Raw genomic sequence first — 20000 nt, forward strand, 5'->3', positions numbered from 1 at the left:
TCATTTAGAAAAGATTTTCTTTATTATAGTAGCTGTTTTTTAATCGGTGTAAAGAATAACTGGTTGTTTACAAAAGCATTTTGATATTGGTAAAGGCGTCTGCAACTTTTGTGAAGCATCAAATCACTGACATATTAACTATCAAAACATGTTTATGACTGTATAAATGTATTATTGCTTTAAAAAAAAGTCACATATTGTGCATTTCTATTATACACAAATTGTACTAAAGCGATCTAAAAAGTTCATATCAATAAGTTTTCTCTTTGCACCACCAGGTGGCAGTCTTTGTACTTTCATTTCAAGGGTGCAGATTGCATACGTTTTATTAATATGTATAACTTTATTTATTTTATTAATGACTATGACTTTATATATATAGTTAAAAAATATGTACCATTTTCCCAAGTGTATATAACCACTACTGTAAGAAAATATCAGAATTCAGAACATACTTTCTGTATTATCTTTGCTTGAACTGAGCCGATCTAATCCCGTTTATATGAATTGAACCTGCTCCCGATCAGGTTTGAGCTAGCAGAACTGTTGCCATGACAACAACTCTCGGATCAGCTTTGAAGAACGAAACGATCCTGGATCGTGTCAATATCCAAATCCAGCTAACTGAGTAATCCACGTAGGAAGAACAGACCCCTAGTGTAGGCGGACTAATACACAAGGGTGACAAGGCTGTACGAGTGCTGATAGTGCTGGCATTAAATGTGATGTTGCTGATATATCGCATTTCATACACAATGGTAATTCAAAGTGCTTAACCTGAATAAAGGAAGCATAAGATACAACAAGTTACACAAAATAAGAATAATTAAATTAAGTGTTAAAACAGGTTTAAATTAAATAAAAGCAAATAAATTGCACAAACAGAAAGATGTAAATAGAATAAAAGCTCATTAAAAATATGTTTAAGTTCTGTAGCGACATCTTGGTCAGTACAAAAATAGCTGTAAATAGGCTCACTTGAACAGTAACAGGCTGTTGAATGTGTGATGCAGTAACTTTAAGCTAAAAGCGTAGACTGTGGGTGAAAGTGTGTGATTGCGAGAGCTGTGTGTAGTGTGTTTGTAGAGTGAGTGAACTGCCTGCTTCAGTGTGTTCGTCTGTCGGCTGTTTTGTGAGACGGGATCCAGAGCCGCTCCATCAGCTTTGATCAGAGCCGTGCGTTCGGCCCCTGAAGGCCCCCTGCTTCACAAAGAGCTGCCTGTTTCTCTGCCCGACTGCACTGCTCGCCGTCTCTCCAGATCTGTACAGACGCTGGTGTATATGGTTATATACAGTCTGAATTATTAGCCCTCCTGTGTATTTCACATTTTCAATAATTGATTTCTTTTTGACTTTATTATCTTTTTCTATATTGTTCAAGATACTAGTTTTCAGCTTAATGTGACATTTAAAGGCTTAACTGGGGTAACTAGGCAGGTTAGGGTAATTAGGCAAGTCATTCTATAACAGTGGTTTGTTCTGTAGACAATCCAAAACAAATATTGCTTAAAGGGGCTAATAATTTTGACCTTAAAATAGTTTTAAAAAAAATCAAAACTGCTTTTATTCTAGCTGAAATAAATCAACTAAGACTTTCTCCAGAGGGAAAAAATATTGTTCCTCTGGTGTAAACATCATTTGGGAAATATATATATATATATATATATATATATATATATATATATATATATATATATATATATATATATATATATATATATATATATATATATATATGTGTGTGTGTGTGTGTGTGTGTGTGTGTGTGTGTGTGTGTATATGTATATATAATATATATATATATATATATATATATATATATATATATATATATATATATATATATATATATATATATATATATATTTATATATATATATATGTATATATAATATATAATATATATATATATAAATGTATACGTATATATATATATATATATATATATATATATATATATATATATATATATATATATATATATATGTATATATGTATATATTTATATATATATATATATGTATATATGTATATTTAATATATATATAATATATATATATATAAATGTATACGTATATATATATACATATATATATATATATATATATATATATATATATATATATATATATATTAGTGTTGTCAAATGAATAATCACAATTAATCTAGTTGAAAATCAAGTTTGTAATTGCATAATTTGTTTGTACTCACTACGCGTAAATGTTGTCTATATGTGCTCAATATATATATATATATATATATATATATATATATAAAACAAAAAAATTAAAACCTAAATAAATACATATATATTTATATTGGTATATAGTTTGTATTAGACATAAATATTAAATGTTTAAATATAAATAAACATTTTCTCAAATTTAAACATGTATGTTTGATTTTCTATGTATATATAAAACAAATATACACAGTACACATTTAACTCATGAAGCATTTATTTTGACTTTACTCAATGAAGATTAATCTTTTGACAGCACTTGTCATTATGTTGAGTGATGCTAAACCTAGAAAACAACACAGGTGAAATAAATATTGGGCAACATCGTCAACAATATCATAATATTAGGACTTTTTTCTATTAAAAATAAGAATTTAATTATTGCTATTATGATATTATAAATCTAATTATTTTTTGTTAATTTACAACATCCCATACAAAAAAATATCATGCAACCGTAATAATAATAATAATTATTATTATTATTATTGTTACAACAATAACAATAATGTATTAAAATATGTAATTATGTTGGCGCTGATAATTATGTTGGCGCTAATAGCCTAGTGGTTAGTGCGTTGAAATATAGCACCCAGGTGCTCGCAGTGACCCGAGTTTGATTCCAGACTAGGGTCCTTTGCCGATCCTTCCCCTCTCTCTGCTCCCCATACTTTTATGTCTTTAAATCTCCACTGTCCTGTCAATGAAGGTGAAAAACCCTAAAATAATAATAATTAAAAAATGCATGTATATATGTACATATATTACAAATATTATATACAAATAATATGTGTAAATCATTCATTTTCTTTTCGGCTTAGTCCCTTTATTATTCTGGGGTCGCCACTGCGGAATGAACCGGCAACATATCCAGCATATGTTTTACACAGCAGATGCCCTTCCAGCTGCAACCCGTCTCTGGGAAACATCCATACACACTCATACACTATGGACAATTTAGCTTCCCCAATTCACCTCTACCGCATGTCTTTGGACTGTGGGGGAAACCCACACGAACGCTGGGAGAACATGCAAACTCCACACAGAAATGCCAACTGACCCAGCCGAGCGACCATCTTGCTGCGAGGCGACAGCACTACCTACTGCGCCACTGCGTCACCATACTGTATATGTAAATATGCATCATTATTAAATGATAATAATAATAATTACTATAATGTAGTAAAATGTTTAATTATGTATTATTATTAAATAACAAGTATAATAATGTATTAAAATATGTAATTATTTATTATTTTTAATAATTGTAATAATAGTGTTATCTTTGAACATTTTTAAGGTAGTAATTATTTTGTTTTTGTTTATTTATAAAGAAAGTCGTGGATTTTAATGCATTATTATTATTAATACTGCTACTGAGTTTGTTATTGTTTTATTTATATATATATATATATTTTTTTTTTTTTTTTTTTTTTCTCAAATTAATACATTACTGGTCAAGTTAACGCTAACCTTCTTTAAATAATTTTTTTGCAACTTTCCCTAACAGTGTAAATAATCCAGCTCTAGACCATGAAACTCCAGTCGAGTTTTAATGCAGTTCAATTCATCTTTATTTCTACAGCGCTTTTTAATGTAGATTGTGTCAAAGCAGCTTAACACAGAAGTTTTAGTAGACTGAAACAGTGTCAGTTCAGTTTTCAGTCTTGAAGTTCATTTCAGGTCAGTGTGGTTTAATTTTCACTGCTGAAAGTTTCAACACTAAAGAGAAAGTCCATCGATCCACAGCTACATAAGTCCAAAACCAAGCAAGCCAGTGGCGACTAATGTTACTGTGTTTAAATGCAGTGTCATCCATGAAATCATCAGATGAGAAATCTTTACTAACCTCTGAAGAAGCATAAATGTGTCTGCCCATCAGTGCAAAACTTATGAACGAACCACTGACTCATAAATGCACTTTTATGTGATTTTTGCGTCCGGCTCTGATCAGCAGTTTTGTATTACACAAACACGTTACCCAAGATGAAGAGAACATTCTTACATAATAATGAATGACGTAATCATGTCTGGAACAGAAAAGACATCGGGCATATGGGAAACCAGACCGCAGGATTATAATAGACTTGTGAAAAGCTTAGAGCTGAGAACATTTAATAATGCATGCATTTGTTTGGTTTGGTTTAAGTTTTGCATTAGTTTTTAATAAAAAAAAAAATGGCTTTCCCTCTTTTTAAGGTACATTTCTTGCTATTATCAAACCTTCAACTATGACTTTAAGCTTTAAGCTCTAAACTTAGGCTTAAAACCTGTAACCATTGGCTTCCTTAGTAGGAAAAACAAGTTAATGGTTACAACAATAACATTGGATGATAATAACAATTGACGATATTAACCATTGCCAAAAACGTTGATGATAATTACAGAGTTGACGATAACAGTAACAATAATAGCAGTTGACGACAACAGAGTTGCCAAAAACATTTATTATAATAACGGAGTTGATGATAACAGTGACAATAATAGTTGAGAACAACAGAGTTGCCGAAAACATTGATCATAATAACGGAGTTGGTGATAACAGTGATGATAATAACAGTTGCCAAAAACATTGATAATAATTACAGAGTTGAGGATAACAGTGACGATAATAGCATTTGACAACAACAGAGTTGACGAAAACGTTGATGATAATAACGGAGTTGGTAATAACAGTGACAATAATAACAGTTGACAACAACAGAGTTGACGAAAACGTTAAAGATAATAACGGAGTTGGTGATAACAGTGACGATAATAGCAAGTGACAACAACAGAGTTGACGAAAACGTTGATGATAATAACGGAGTTGGTGATAACAGTGATGATAATAACAGTTGCCAAAAACATTGATAATAATTACAGAGTTGAGGATAACAGTGACGATAATAGCATTTGACAACAACAGAGTTGACGAAAACGTTGATGATAATAACGGAGTTGGTAATAACAGTGACAATAATAACAGTTGACAACAACAGAGTTGACGAAAACGTTAAAGATAATAACGGAGTTGGTGATAACAGTGACGATAATAGCAAGTGACAACAACAGAGTTGACGAAAACGTTGATGATAATAACGGAGTTGGTGATAACAGTGACAATAATAACAGTTGACAACAACAGAGTTGACGAAAACGTTGATGATAATAACGGAGTTGGTGATAACAGTGACGATAATAGCAAGTGACAACAACAGAGTTGACGAAAACGTTGATGATAATAACGGAGTTGGTGATAACAGTGACGATAATAGCAGTTGAAAACAACAGAGTTGACGAAAACGTAGATAATAATAACGGAGTTGGTGATAACAGTGACAATAATAACAGTTGAAAACAACAGAGTTGACGAAAACGTTGATGATAATAACGGAGTTGGTGATAACAGTGACAATAATAACAGTTGACAACAACAGAGTTGTCGACAACATTGATGTGAATAATGGATTTGATGATAACAGTGATGATAAAAACAGTTGCCAAAAATATTGATGACAATTACAGACTTGACAATAACAGTGACAATTATAAAAGTTTATGACAACAGAGTTGCTGAAAACATTGATGGTAATAAGAGTTACCAAAACCATTAATGATAATAACAGAGTTGACCATTATATATATATATATATATATATATATATATATATATATATAGATAGATAGATAGATAGATAGATAGATAGATAGATAGATAGATAGATAGATAGATAGATAGATAGATAGATAGATAGATAGATAGATAGATAACAGTTGACGATAATTTCAGTTGATGAAAACACTGATCATAATAACAGAGTTAACGATAATAACAGTGACAATAATAAGTTGACAATCATAACAGTTGTCGAAAACATTGATGATATTAACAGAGTTGTCGATAACAGTGATGATAATAACATTAATGAAATCATTGATGATAATAACACTTGACGATAACAGTGAAGATAACAAGAGTTGAAGACAACAGAGTTGCCGAAAACATTGATGATAATACTTGTTGATATCAACTGACTACCAGATTTTCCAAAAACATTGATGATAATAAATTTTAATGATAACAGTGATGATAGTAATAGTTGACAATAATAACAGTTTCTAAAAACATTGATAATAAGATTCAATAACAGTGATGATAATAAGTTGACGATAATAACAGTTGCCGAAAATATTGATCATAATAACAGAGTTGACTATAACAGTTGACAACAACAAAGTTAACTAAAACATTGATGATAATAACGGAGTTGGTGATAACAGTGACGAAAATAACAGTTGACGACAACAGAGTTGCCGAAAACATTGATGATAATAACAGAGTTGTCGATAACAGTGACGAAAATAACACTGATAAAAACATTGATGATAATAATAATTGACGATAATAACAGTTGATGACAATAGATTTGCCAAAAATGTATTATAAAAACACTTGATGATAACAGTCGACAATAACATATTTGTCAAAAACACTGACAATAACAGTGACAATAACATTGATAAAAACATTGATGATAATGACAGAGTTGACGATAACAGTGACGACAAAACCATTGATGATTTATCAATTCACGATAACAGTGACAATAATAACAAATGACGCTAATAACAGTTGATGACAATAGCTGCCGAAAACATTGATGATAATAACACTGATGATAACGGAGTTGACGATAACAGTGACAATAATAACATTGACGAAAACATTGTTGACGATAACCGTGACGATAATAACAGTTGACCACAACAGAGGTGCCGAAAACAGCGATGATAATAATAGAGTTGACCATAAAAGTGACGATAATAACGGAAACCAGGCCGTGGAATTACAATACAGTTGTGTATTGCATAAAGGTGAGAACATTTTAGAAATGCATGCATTTAAAGCTTGTTTTTTTGTTTGCATTTGTTTTTGTTTAGAAATGACCTTGACACTATCTTTTAAGGTGCATTTCTTGCTATTATTAAAGCTTTAACTATGACTTTCAGCTCAGTAAACTCCTAATTTGCTGCTTATTAATAATTATTAGGCTTCCATAATAGCAAAAACAAGTTGATGGTTTTCAGCATTCTTCAAAATATCTTCTTTTGTGTTCAAAAGAAAAAAAGAAACTCAAATAGGATTTGAATCAAGTGAAAGGCAAAGTAAATGATGACAGAATTGTAATTTTTGGGTGAACTATCCCACACACTTTTAAAAGGGGTTTAAACATGGTTTGTTGTCACACGTCTTTGGAAATAAACAGCCTCTAATGGTAAACATTTTTCAGGGGGGGAAATCCCTGCCAAAACTAGGATATCTTCCTCATTAGCAAAGGATGTTAGTCTTGTTTTTGAATCTGCGACTATGCTGACACATATTAATAGCTCCGCCCTCTTTTGAAAAGAGCACAATCTCATTTGAATTTAAAGCGACAGTCATCAAAATGGCACAATTAGAATTAGGGCCTAAAATGGAGATTCAAAGAGTCATAAAGATTATTTGTGTTTATTTTTTTTTAGCTTAAACCTCACATATACACTTTAGGCACATCAGAGACTTATTTTACATCTTGTAAAAAGGCACATAAAAGGTCCCCTTTAACTGACATCAACTAATGCAACCTTATTGTAGCAATATGTCTTGCGTCAGAATAATAGAGCCTATTTGTCCTGTTGAGTGAGTTTCACTTCTGTTGTTGTGGTCAGACTGAGCACATTTCTGTCTGTCACAACAGTTGTCTGGGGTTTAGACTGTTGATATTGGTCTCACTGGCGTCTGTCGGCTGGTGGTTTTTGAGGAACAGACAAAGAGGAAGTGAAAGATGATTCGTGTGGAGATGTGTGGTGTATATACACGTCTGGATTAACAGCAGTGACCTCCTGAATGATGAGGTCTGCCGAACACGTGATGAATAATGCAAATAAAATGCACAGAGGAGTTGGTCAAACAGAACAGAGTATGACAATAGCTTAATATTATTATTATTATAATTTTTTTTAACACACACTAATTTTTAGATTTTAATTCCGCAGCATGACTTATTTCAGATTAGCAGAAGATACAAACCTGTTTTATTGCATTTTCTTTATTTACATCTTTAGATTTCAGTTTCAGTAGATGTTTTTGTATGTCAGAGATGGTTTTTGTTTTTTCTTTCTAAAGGGTTTTACTTGGAGGATTGTTAATGTTTGACTCACTCTACTGTTTCGGGTATATTACAAGCATTTTCCAATCTGTTTTTTATTTAAATGATATACAACACATTTACAGTAAGCTTAATTCATTATTAATGTAGAATAATGAAAAATGTGATGGGAAACATTTAATTCTTTTACTAATTGTTGTTTTCTTAAAGTTAAAAACGACTAACAGAGTTGACGATAATAACAGAGAGTTGATGATGATAACAAAGTTGACGATGATAACAAAGTTGGCGATAATAGTGGCGATAATAACAGAGTTGATATAATAACAGAGATTTGACTATAATAACAATGAATTGTCTGTAACAGAGTTGTTGGTAACACAGTGGATGGTAACAGAGTTGACGGTAACATAGTTGACGATAATAATGACGATTATAACACAGTTGACGATAATAATGGCGATAATAACAGTTGATATAATAACAGAGATTTGACTATAATAACAATGAGTTGATGATAACAGTGTTGACGATAACAATGAAGATAATAACATAATAATAACAGACATTTGAAAATAATAACAGTGATTTGACAATAACAGAGTCGATGATAATAACAGACATTTGACAATAATAAAAATAATTTGACAATAATAACAATAAGTTGACGATAACAGTGTTGACGATAATGAAGATAATAACAGAGATTTGACGATAACAGATGACTATAATTACATTTGACTATAATGATAACAGATATTTGAAAATAATAACAGTAATTTGATAATAACAGAGTTGATATAATAACAGAGATTTGACTATAATAACAATTAGTTGACGATAACTTGACGATAACAATGAAAAAAATAACAGAGATTTGACGATAACAGAGATGACGATTATTACATTTGAAGATAATAATAACAGATATTTGACAATAATAACAGTGATTTGACAATAACAACAATGAGTTTACGGTGACAGAGTTATAACAGTAACGGTAATACCAGAGCTGACGATAATATAGGCGATAATAACAGAGTTGATATAACAGAGATTTGACTATAATAACAATGAGTTGACGATAAAAGTGTTGGCGATTACTGAGTTGACGATAACAATGAAGAACAATGAAGATATTTGAAAATAATACCAGTGATTTGACAATAAAAGAGTTGACGTTAATAATGGCAATAATAACAGAGTTGATTTAACAGAGATTTGACTATACGAACAATGAGTTGGCGATAACAATGAAGATAATAATAGAGATTTGACGATAACAGAGATGACGATTATTACGTTTGACGATAATAATAACAGATATTTGAAAATAATAACAGTAAGTTGACGATAACAATTGCGATAATAACAGAGTTGATATAATAACAGAGATTCGACTATAATAACAATGAATTGACAATAACAGTGTTGACGATAACAGAGATTACGATTTTTACATTTGACAATAATAATAACTGATATTTGAAAATAACAGGGATTTGGCAATAACAGAGGTGACGATAATAACAGGTAATTGACAATAATAAAAGTGATTTGACAATAACAATGAGTTGATGGTAACAGTTGATAATAACAGTGACTAATAACAGAGTTGACGATAATAATGGTGATAATAACAGAGTTGATATAACAGAGATTTGACTATAATAACAATGAGTTGACGATTAACAGTGTTGACGATAACGTAGTGGAAGATAACAATGAAAAAATAACAGATTTGACGATAACAGAGATGACGATTATTACATTTGACGATAATAATACCAGATGTTTGAAAATAATAACAGTGTTTTGACAATAACAGAGCTGACGATAATAATAGATATGTGACTATATATAACAGTGATTTGACAATAATAACAATGAGTTGACGGTAACAGAGTTGACAATAACAGTGACGGTAATAACAGAGTTGACAATAATAATGGCGATAATAACAGTTGATATAATAACAGAGATTTGACTATAATAACAATGAGTTGATGATAACAGTGTTGACGATAACAATGAAGATAATAACATAATAATAACAGACATTTGAAAATAATAACAGTGATTTGACAATAACAGAGTCGATGATAATAACAGACATTTGACAATAATAAAAATAATTTGACAATAATAACAATAAGTTGACGATAACAGTGTTGACGATAATGAAGATAATAACAGAGATTTGACGATAACAGATGACTATAATTACATTTGACTATAATGATAACAGATATTTGAAAATAATAACATTGATTTGACAATAACAGAGTTGATATAATAACAGAGATTTGACTATAATAACAATTAGTTGACGATAACTGTTGACGATAACAATGAAAAACATAACAGAGATTTGACGATAACAGAGATGACGATTATTACATTTGAAGATAATAATAACAGATATTTGACAATAATAACAGTGATTTGACAATAACAACAATGAGTTTACGGTGACAGAGTTATAACAGTAACGGTAATACCAGAGCTGACGATAATATAGGCGATAATAACAGAGTTGATATAACAGAGATTTGACTATAATAACAATGAGTTGACGATAAAAGTGTTGGCGATTACTGAGTTGACGATAACAATGAAGAACAATGAAGATATTTGAAAATAATACCAGTGATTTGACAATAAAAGAGTTGACGTTAATAATGGCAATAATAACAGAGTTGATTTAACAGAGATTTGACTATACGAACAATGAGTTGGCGATAACAATGAAGATAATAACAGAGATTTGACGATAACAGAGATGACGATTATTACGTTTGACGATAATAATAACAGATATTTGAAAATAATAACAGTAAGTTGACGATAACAATTGCGATAATAACAGAGTTGATATAATAACAGAGATTCGACTATAATAACAATGAATTGACGATAACAGTGTTGACGATAACAGAGATTACGATTTTTACATTTGACAATAATAATAACTGATATTTGAAAATAACAGGGATTTGGCAATAACAGAGGTGACGATAATAACAGGTAATTGACAATAATAAAAGTGATTTGACAATAACAATGAGTTGATGGTAACAGTTGATAATAACAGTGACTAATAACAGAGTTGACGATAATAATGGTGATAATAACAGAGTTGATATAACAGAGATTTGACTATAATAACAATGAGTTGACGATTAACAGTGTTGACGATAACGTAGTGGAAGATAACAATGAAAAAATAACAGATTTGACGATAACAGAGATGACGATTATTACATTTGACGATAATAATACCAGATGTTTGAAAATAATAACAGTGTTTTGACAATAACAGAGCTGACGATAATAATAGATATGTGACTATATATAACAGTGATTTGACAATAATAACAATGAGTTGACGGTAACAGAGTTGAAGGTAACAGAGTTGACAATAACAGTGACGGTAATACCAGAGTTGACAATAATAATGGCGATAATAACAGTTGATATAATAACAGAGATTTGACAATAATAACAATGTGTTGACAATAACAGTGTTGACGATAACGGAGTTGATGATAAGTGTTGACGATAACAATGACGATAATAACAGATTTGACAGTAACTGAGATGACGATAATTACATTTGACGATAATACTAACAGATATTAGAAAAAATAACAGTGATTTGATGATAACAGTTGACGATAATAACATATTTGACAATAATAAGTGATTTGACAATAACAGAGAGTTGACGATAACAGTGAAAATAATAACAGTTGATGATAAAAGCAGATATTTGACAATAATAACAGTGGTTTGATGATTACAGTGTAGACGATAACATAGATGGTGATAATAGCAGAGATTATGATAAGGGAGTTGATGATAGTAACAAAGAATTAATGATAAAAGCAGAGATTTGACAATAACAGAGAGATTACGATAATAACAGAGTTGACAATAACAGACTTGAGGATAATGGAGTTTATGATAATATCAAAGATTTTAACAAAGAGATTACGAAAATAACAGAGTTGACGATAATGGAGTTTACGATAATATTAAAGATTTTAACAAAGGGATTACGAAAATAACAGAGTTGACGATAACGGACTTGACTACAATAATGAAGATTTGACAATAATAACTGAGACTTTAACAAAGAGATTACGATAATAACGAAGTTGACGATAACGGACTTGACTATAACGGAGTTGACAATAATGGAGTTGATGATAATAAATCAATGAAATGTCACATTAACAGAGTTGACAAAAAATTTATGTCCTATTTTTATCAACATTTTGTACAAATAAATGAAAGAAAAATAATGACACGCATCAATGCCTTCCAGAGTTTCCCGCAAGAGAAAGTGACATCACTCAGAGCAAGTCCCATGCTTTTTCTATCAGTGCTTAACAGATTGTTCTGCCTTTTTGTAACCAATGTAACAGAGAAGACCAGAACGTTGGGATACACACAAAATGTGTTTTTTTTTTATAACTGAAATTACAAATAATACTGAAAATAGATGTTTCATGCAAATGATTATTTAATTTAATAGTTTATACACACAAAATATAAAAATCTGTCTGAATTATTTCCTAATATAAGTATATAGTTTGTGTGCATTGTGGAATGTAAATGTTTTGTGTATCTTGCAATTTCTATCCAGTGCTTTATTTAATGAAATATGTCAATAATGTGCATGACAACGCAAAACATTGTGTCTTGCAATATGCAGTATGTACAGTTTACCAGGGATGCAGTGGATACGATTTATTTATAATGCGTTTTATGTTCATGTTTTTGTGTGTGTTAGCTCCTGGAGTCACCTGAGGTGAAGGAGGACGCTGTTCTCTGCTGTTCTATGGAGGTAAGTTTATAACACTGCTGATAAACATTTATAATGAAGGAGATCCGGGAGCAAATGAGACTCATGCACATGCAGAATTACTACTAATGTACTGGGTCAATATTCAAACTCGCAGACTGTAAATCATTCACAATGTAGCATGTAAATAATGCATATAAAATGCAAAATTAATATAAGTTACAAAGACGTTCCCCTACATCTTAGCTCCTTCAGTTTGTCTCCATCCAGAGAATGATGATGATGTGATGAAGCCACAGACGGATCATCGAGAGACATTTTGTCTGAAGACGCAGCTGATCTAGTCTGTCCGGCTCCTCTCTATAGTCTCGTCTCTTTTTGTCTCTCTGTCTGCCCTGGATTTGACCTTTGACACTTCTTTTCAGCCGGAGTGTGTCTGTGTCTGTCAGTCTGTGTTTTTTCATCCCCCTTTAAACAGATATTACACTCAGTGCCCACTCACACTTTGCTATCCGAACCGTGCCCAGACCTGTTTCCTGGGTCGTTTGAGAAGTGTGAGTGCTCTGAATCGGGCTCAGGCACAGAGCGCGGTTTACTTGGGCTTTGGTGCGATATGCTTGTGTGTGTGTGCAAAATGTGCCTGAGTCCGAAACTGAAAGCGAGATGTGACTTTAAGGGCACTGTTTCATATGGGTGTATTAATCATTCTTACTGTCGTAGATTATTAAAGATGCAAACCCCTCACTGCATATCAGCTGCGCCTTCAGCAAACCTCCTAATTTCTGCAGCACGAGGGCTTTATGGTTGTTTATGAGCGTCAAAAGTGACGGATCTGTTCGGCGAAATATTTGACTGCGTGTCTCTGCACATCAAACCACTTAACCGATATAACTAAAGAAATCTGCACTGTCATCATCGATGACGTAAGCGTGCCCAGGCCCAAATGTAACGGGAGTGCGGGCTGTTGGGCAAGACAGGAGGGGGGACAAGCGTGCTTTGGCCCGGTTCAAGGTAACTATACATAGTGTGAGGCCGTACTCACACTAGGTACAGTTGCCTCGAACCGGGCCAAAGCACGCTTGTCCCCCCTCCCGTCTCCCCCGACGGCCCGCGCTCACACCATATCGGGCCTCGGCACGCTTACGTCATCGCTGCTGCTCTGTTCAGTGAGAAGCGCTCTCTATGGCAAGCCTTTTTAGCATTTAAATCTTTGTTCTGACTCCATAAATATATTAGAGATATCTTTAATTATATTTTCACTAGTCATAATTATAATTCCACTACTCAGAATGACAATTAGACATATCTGCAATTACAATTGTACGAAATCAGACTGGAGATATCTGCAAATATATTATGACTAGTCATATTCCTCCATTGACTTCCATTGAAAAATATTAGCAGATATCTCTAAATGAGTTTTGATTAGTCACAATTGTAATTAGAGATATCTCTAACTGAGTTTTTACTAGTCATAATACATTTGGAAATATCTTTAATTCGTCATATTTAGAGATATTTACAAATATATTTGAAGATATCTCTAATTAATTTACTAATAGTCGAATTACAGTTGTAGATATCTTGAATTGGATTTTTGACTAGTCAAAATTCATTTGGAGATGTCTCTAATTACGATTGTGACTAGTCAAAACTTATTTAGAGATATCTGCAAATATTTTTCAATGGAAGTCAATGGAGGAATATGACTAGTCAGTCATAATATATTTGCAGATATCTCCAATCTGACTAGTCGAATTATAATTATGACTAGTCAAAATATAATTAGAGATATCTCTAAATATTTTTATGCATAGTCAGAACAAGGTTTAAATGCTAAAACGGCTTGCCATACGCTCTCACCCAGTAGCACAGTGGAGATTCCTCTAGTTATATCCTTTCAGTCGTTTGTCATGCATTGACTTGCAGTCAAATATTTCGCCAAACAGTCCTTAGGGATGCGGTGACGCAGTCAGATATTTCACCGGACAGATCCGCCACTTTTGGCGCTCATAAACAATCATAAAGCTCTCGTGCTGCAGGAATGAGGAGGTCTGCTGAAGGCGCGCAGCTGTCGTGAAGTGAGGAGTTTGCGTCTTTAATAAACTACGGCAGATCACTTTGCGTTCAGTGATTTGTGATCACTGAACAGTAAGAATGATTAATAAATCCATATGAAACAACCCCTTAAAAGTCACATATCGCTTTCAGTTTCGGCTGAAGCCCAAGTGAACCGCGCTCAGGCACACCTCTACCAACCGGGCCAGGGCCGGCCAAGTGAACCGTGCTTGAGCCCGATTCAGCGCACTCACACTTCTCAAACAATCCGGGAAACAGGCCTGGGCACGGTACGAAGGGCATAGTGTGAGTAGGCCTCACAGTCTAACCAAAAATGATTCCTGACACCTTCAACAATTATCACAGTTAATTCACTATAGTTTAGAAAATGTGACCCTGGACCACAAAACTTATGTTTGCATGTGTGCATATGTGTGTCTTATGTTGTATGGGTGCATAACTTTCATAATAGCCAAAAATCATAGTATGGGTTAAAATTATCGATTTTTCTTTAGTGTCATAATCATTAGAATATTAAGTGAAGATCATCTTCCATGAAGGCATTTTGTACATTTCTGACAGTACATTCATCAAAATTACATTTTTGATTAGTAATGTACATTGCTAAGAACTAAATTTGGACAACTTTAAAGGGAATTTCCTAAGTATTTAGATTTTTTTTTAAACCCTCAGATTCCAGGTTTTCAAATAGTTGTACCTCAGCCAGACATTGTCTAGAGTGCCTTCGTGCCCTCGCTTTGTCGATATACAGCCCATTATTGCAATGCTACGGCTGTAATATTGCGTTTATGCAACAGTTCGATGTTAATCGTGTATATATATAAAAAAATTAAGCACAGATAGTCTCAAAAATCCTTTTTGTATGAAAGAAACTTGAGGTACTACTTTCTCTGTCATTCATTAACATCTGCAGCTGACTGTCAGAACAGCAGAAACTGCTGCTAATTCAGCAACATCACTTTAGAACAAGTATTTGAATTATTCCCCAGTGTAATATTATTCATACCTGTCAACCCTCCTGTTTTTCCCGGGATTCTCCCGTAATTTAGTTTTATCTCACTATCATCCCGTAAGGGTATTTTCCCGTAATTCTCACGTATTTTCAGACTTTCTCTTAAGGGTGGCAAATAAACATTAAAAAGCCGAGCCTCAGTTTACGCAACCCATACCGCCGAACCACCAGGGACCGCCCCTTGCTCTTAAATGAGTCTATTCTGTGCTTTCGCTTTGTTTAGGCATGAAAACACTTTGAATTAAACATAAAAACAGCGCGATTCCCTTCCTTTTCATTGCAGGTGCCGTCTCCCCTTTATATGCAATCCTCAAAACAGTCATATAGCAGTGCGTGACTGTCAGCTGACGCGCTCCATAGTGATAAATAGATGCTGTTTCCCAAACGGATTCTGTACTTGTGATTTGAAGCGGAGCAAAAGTTTGGGTTTTGGGTGCATGTTTAAACAGACATACACATAATTAATAATAATAGCATCTAAAGATGTTGAGCTTAGTAGGGTTTTTTTCCAAACACAACTAATTTCGTCCTAAATGAGCCTAAAAAGTCAGAAAAGCAATAAAATGCTTTCATTATAATGTTAGATGTGTGCAATTTTAAAGTGAAACCTGTTATTTAATGTAATCAAACAAAAAAAAATTTAATAAATGAGATTCATTAATTGCTCTTTAATCAGAATGTGTAAGTTTTACAGTATGGAAACGGCTAATGAGATTTGATGACTTGGTTCTATTTCTTCATAATAGCTCATTTTAATAAGCTGAATCCCTTATTATGGTGGGCATTTCCCTTATTTTCACATCCTAATGTTGACAGGTATGTGTATTATACACTATCTGACAAAAGTCTTGTCGCCTATCCCAGTTCATTCGCCTATTCCCTGATCATTTGGTATCAAAAGTGGCTTATATGAAAGGCAAAGACCTCTAGATTACGCTTATTTAACCAAAATAAAATATGATCATGCATTGATTTTTTGCTGTTTTATTAGGACAGTAAGGTCTGACGTAGGTCTTCTGCAGTATTTGTGATGATTGGGATACAGTCCACCAGATGATTCAGCAGAAAAATCCACCTTCTGCCACTTTTGATCAACTAGAAGTCAAGTTGTTATTTGTTGCTCTTACAACTGGGATCCACCACAAGACTTTTGTGCGGTAGTGTAGCGTAATGTTATGTCTAAAACGGGTGATTTTGCTCACATTTTAAGATTATAAGGCTGAACAGCATGAAATGCCATCAGTCTACAGAGATTTCCCAGTATTTCTCTGCTGCAATCAGGACATCACAATAATTAACCCCGAAAATCCAAAACAAAGCATATGCTACTAGACTATTATTCAATTCAATTCAATTCAGCTTTATTTGTATAGCACTTTTACAATGTAGATTGTGTCAAAGCAGCTTCACATAAATGGTCATAGTAACTGGAACAGTGTAGTTCAGTTTTTAGTGTTTAAGTTCAGTTCAGTTCAGTTTAGCTCAGTTCAGTGTGATTTAATCATTAATGAGAGTCCAAACACTGAAGAGCAAATTCATCGATGCGTAGCTCTACCAATCCTGAACCATGCGAGGCAGTGGCGACAGCGGAGAGGGAAAAAAAAATTCACCTGATAGGAGTGAAGAAAAAAAACCTTGAGAGAACCAGACTCAGATGGGCATGACCATTTTAATTTCTCCGCTGGCCAAAAGTCTTGTGCAGAGCTTCAGTCACCGCAGTGGAGGCTGGAAGCTGGCCTCAGCGAAGACTCGTCTGTCCCTGAAGCGTCGCTGGAATCAGACTCATGTTCTCCACTCCCCACGACCATCAGCGCAGCAGCAGCTCAGGATATGGCCTGATCCCGGATATGGAAACCTTGGGATCATCTCGTCGCTGGTCTTGGATCCAATCAGTGACTCCGCATAATCTGAGGACCTCGGGATGAGTATCCCCAGGTGAAAATAGAGAATAAAGAGAATAATTAGCGTAGCTGCTGTTCATAGTGTATATAAGCAAGATGCAGAAGCCTGTGTGGAACCCGCTAGGTGATGCATTGAGTGTATGCTTTACTAAACAGATCTTTAATCTAGTTTTGAACTGGGAGAGTGTGTCTGAGCCTCGGACATTATCAGGAAGGCTATTCCAGAGTTTAGGAGCCATAAATGAGAAGGCTCGACCTCCTTTACTCGACTTTGCTATTCTAGGTACTACCAGAAGCCCTGAGTTTTGAGATCTTAAAGAGCGAGTTGGATTGTAGCGAGACAGAAGGTTGGTTAGATAAACCGGAGCTAGATTATTTAGAGCTTTATAGGTGAGAAGTAATATTTTAAATTCAATACGAAACTTAACAGGCAGCCAGTGTAAGGAGGATAAAATTGGGGTGATATGATCATATTTTCTAGACCTGGTAAGAACTCTGGCTGCTGCATTTTGTACTAGCTGAAGTTTGTTAATAGAGGATGCTGGGCAGCCAGCAAACAGAGCATTACAGTAATCCAGCCTAGAAGTCATAAAAGCATGGACTAGCTTTTCTGCATCTGAGATGGACAGCATATTTCGTAATTTAGCGATATTTCTCAGATGAAAGAAGGCAGTTTTTGTGACATGGGATATATGGTTTTCAAAAGTTAGATTGCTGTCTAATATGATACCCAGATCTATTATGGTATAAATACCGCACTACAGCATACAAAAGAGAGAGATCGACTTGGAAAGTCACTTACCTGTTAATGATTTTTTTCTGATATTACTAGAATGTCGCACAGCTATCAGCCAATCAGATTTGAGAGCCAGACAGAACTGTTGTATGAAAATATTATATGAATAAATCTTATGATCACCCCCTTCAAGTAAAGTGTTAGCTCTACCCTATTGACCTGTACTATGCAGCGAAAATCCCCTTAAATATGACATTTACTGGTGTGTATGTGATGTGTGTGTGTGTGTTTTCTCCTGCAGCTCCAGAGCACCGGTCGGCTGTTGGAGGAGCAGCTGCCGGAGATGATGACGGAGCTGCTGGCTGCCGTGCGGGATAAGATGCTGTGTCCGTCTGAGTCTCAGCTGACCCGCTCGCTGCTGATGGAGGTCATCGAGCTGCACGCGCACCGCTGGAGCCCACTGGAGGCCCTCACCACTGCATACTACAACAGAACCATCCAGAAGCTGACCACATGACCATAGAGAAGGACTGACCACTGCTGAATACACACACACACACACACACACACACACACACACACACACACACACACACACATACACCACTGCACACTACAACAGAACTATCCAGAAGCTGACCGCATGACCTTAGAGGAGGACTGACCACTGCTGAACACATACATACACACACACACACACACACACACACACACACCACTGCATACTACAACAGAACCATCCAGAAGCTGACCGCATGACCTTAGAGGAGGACTGACCACTGCTTAACACACACACACACACACACACAAACACACACATACACATACACACATACACACATACACACACACACACACACACATACACACATACATACATACATACATACATACACACACACACACACACACACACACACACACACACCACTGCAAACTACAACAGAACCATCCAGAAGCTGCCCGCATGACCATAGATGACCCCTGCTGAACAACACACACACACACACAAACCCACTCACTATACACACTCATAGACACACACGCACTCGTTATACACATAATACACACATGCGCGCACACAGCCAA

At 34.1% G+C, this 20000-nt stretch overlaps 1 protein-coding gene across 9 annotated transcripts in view; it reads left to right on the forward strand.

Moving 5' to 3' along the window:
- The window catches only part of ctif (CBP80/20-dependent translation initiation factor), a 129957-nt gene that overhangs the window by 108947 nt on the left and 1010 nt on the right, over positions 1–20000 (forward strand). For 2 of the 9 annotated variants that reach the window (XR_015519782.1, XR_015519780.1), the window contains 3 exons: positions 13172–13225; positions 19213–19743; positions 19806–20000. The exon at positions 19806–20000 is cut by the window's right edge. Coding sequence is in view for 2 of the 9 variants with exons in the window: in XM_087300495.1 (XP_087156621.1) it covers positions 13172–13225; positions 19213–19428 (270 nt within the window). In the remaining 7 variants the exon portion in view is untranslated. Of the gene's footprint in view, positions 1–13171; positions 13762–15426; positions 16101–19212 lie in introns of those variants that run through there. The other 7 variants (XR_015519781.1, XR_015519779.1, XR_015519783.1 and 4 more) reach the window with 4 other exon arrangements.

This window comes from Danio rerio, chromosome 21 (assembly GCF_052040795.2).
Source record: "Danio rerio strain M-AB ecotype USA chromosome 21, GRCz13ab, whole genome shotgun sequence".
NCBI lineage: Eukaryota > Metazoa > Chordata > Actinopteri > Cypriniformes > Danionidae > Danio > Danio rerio.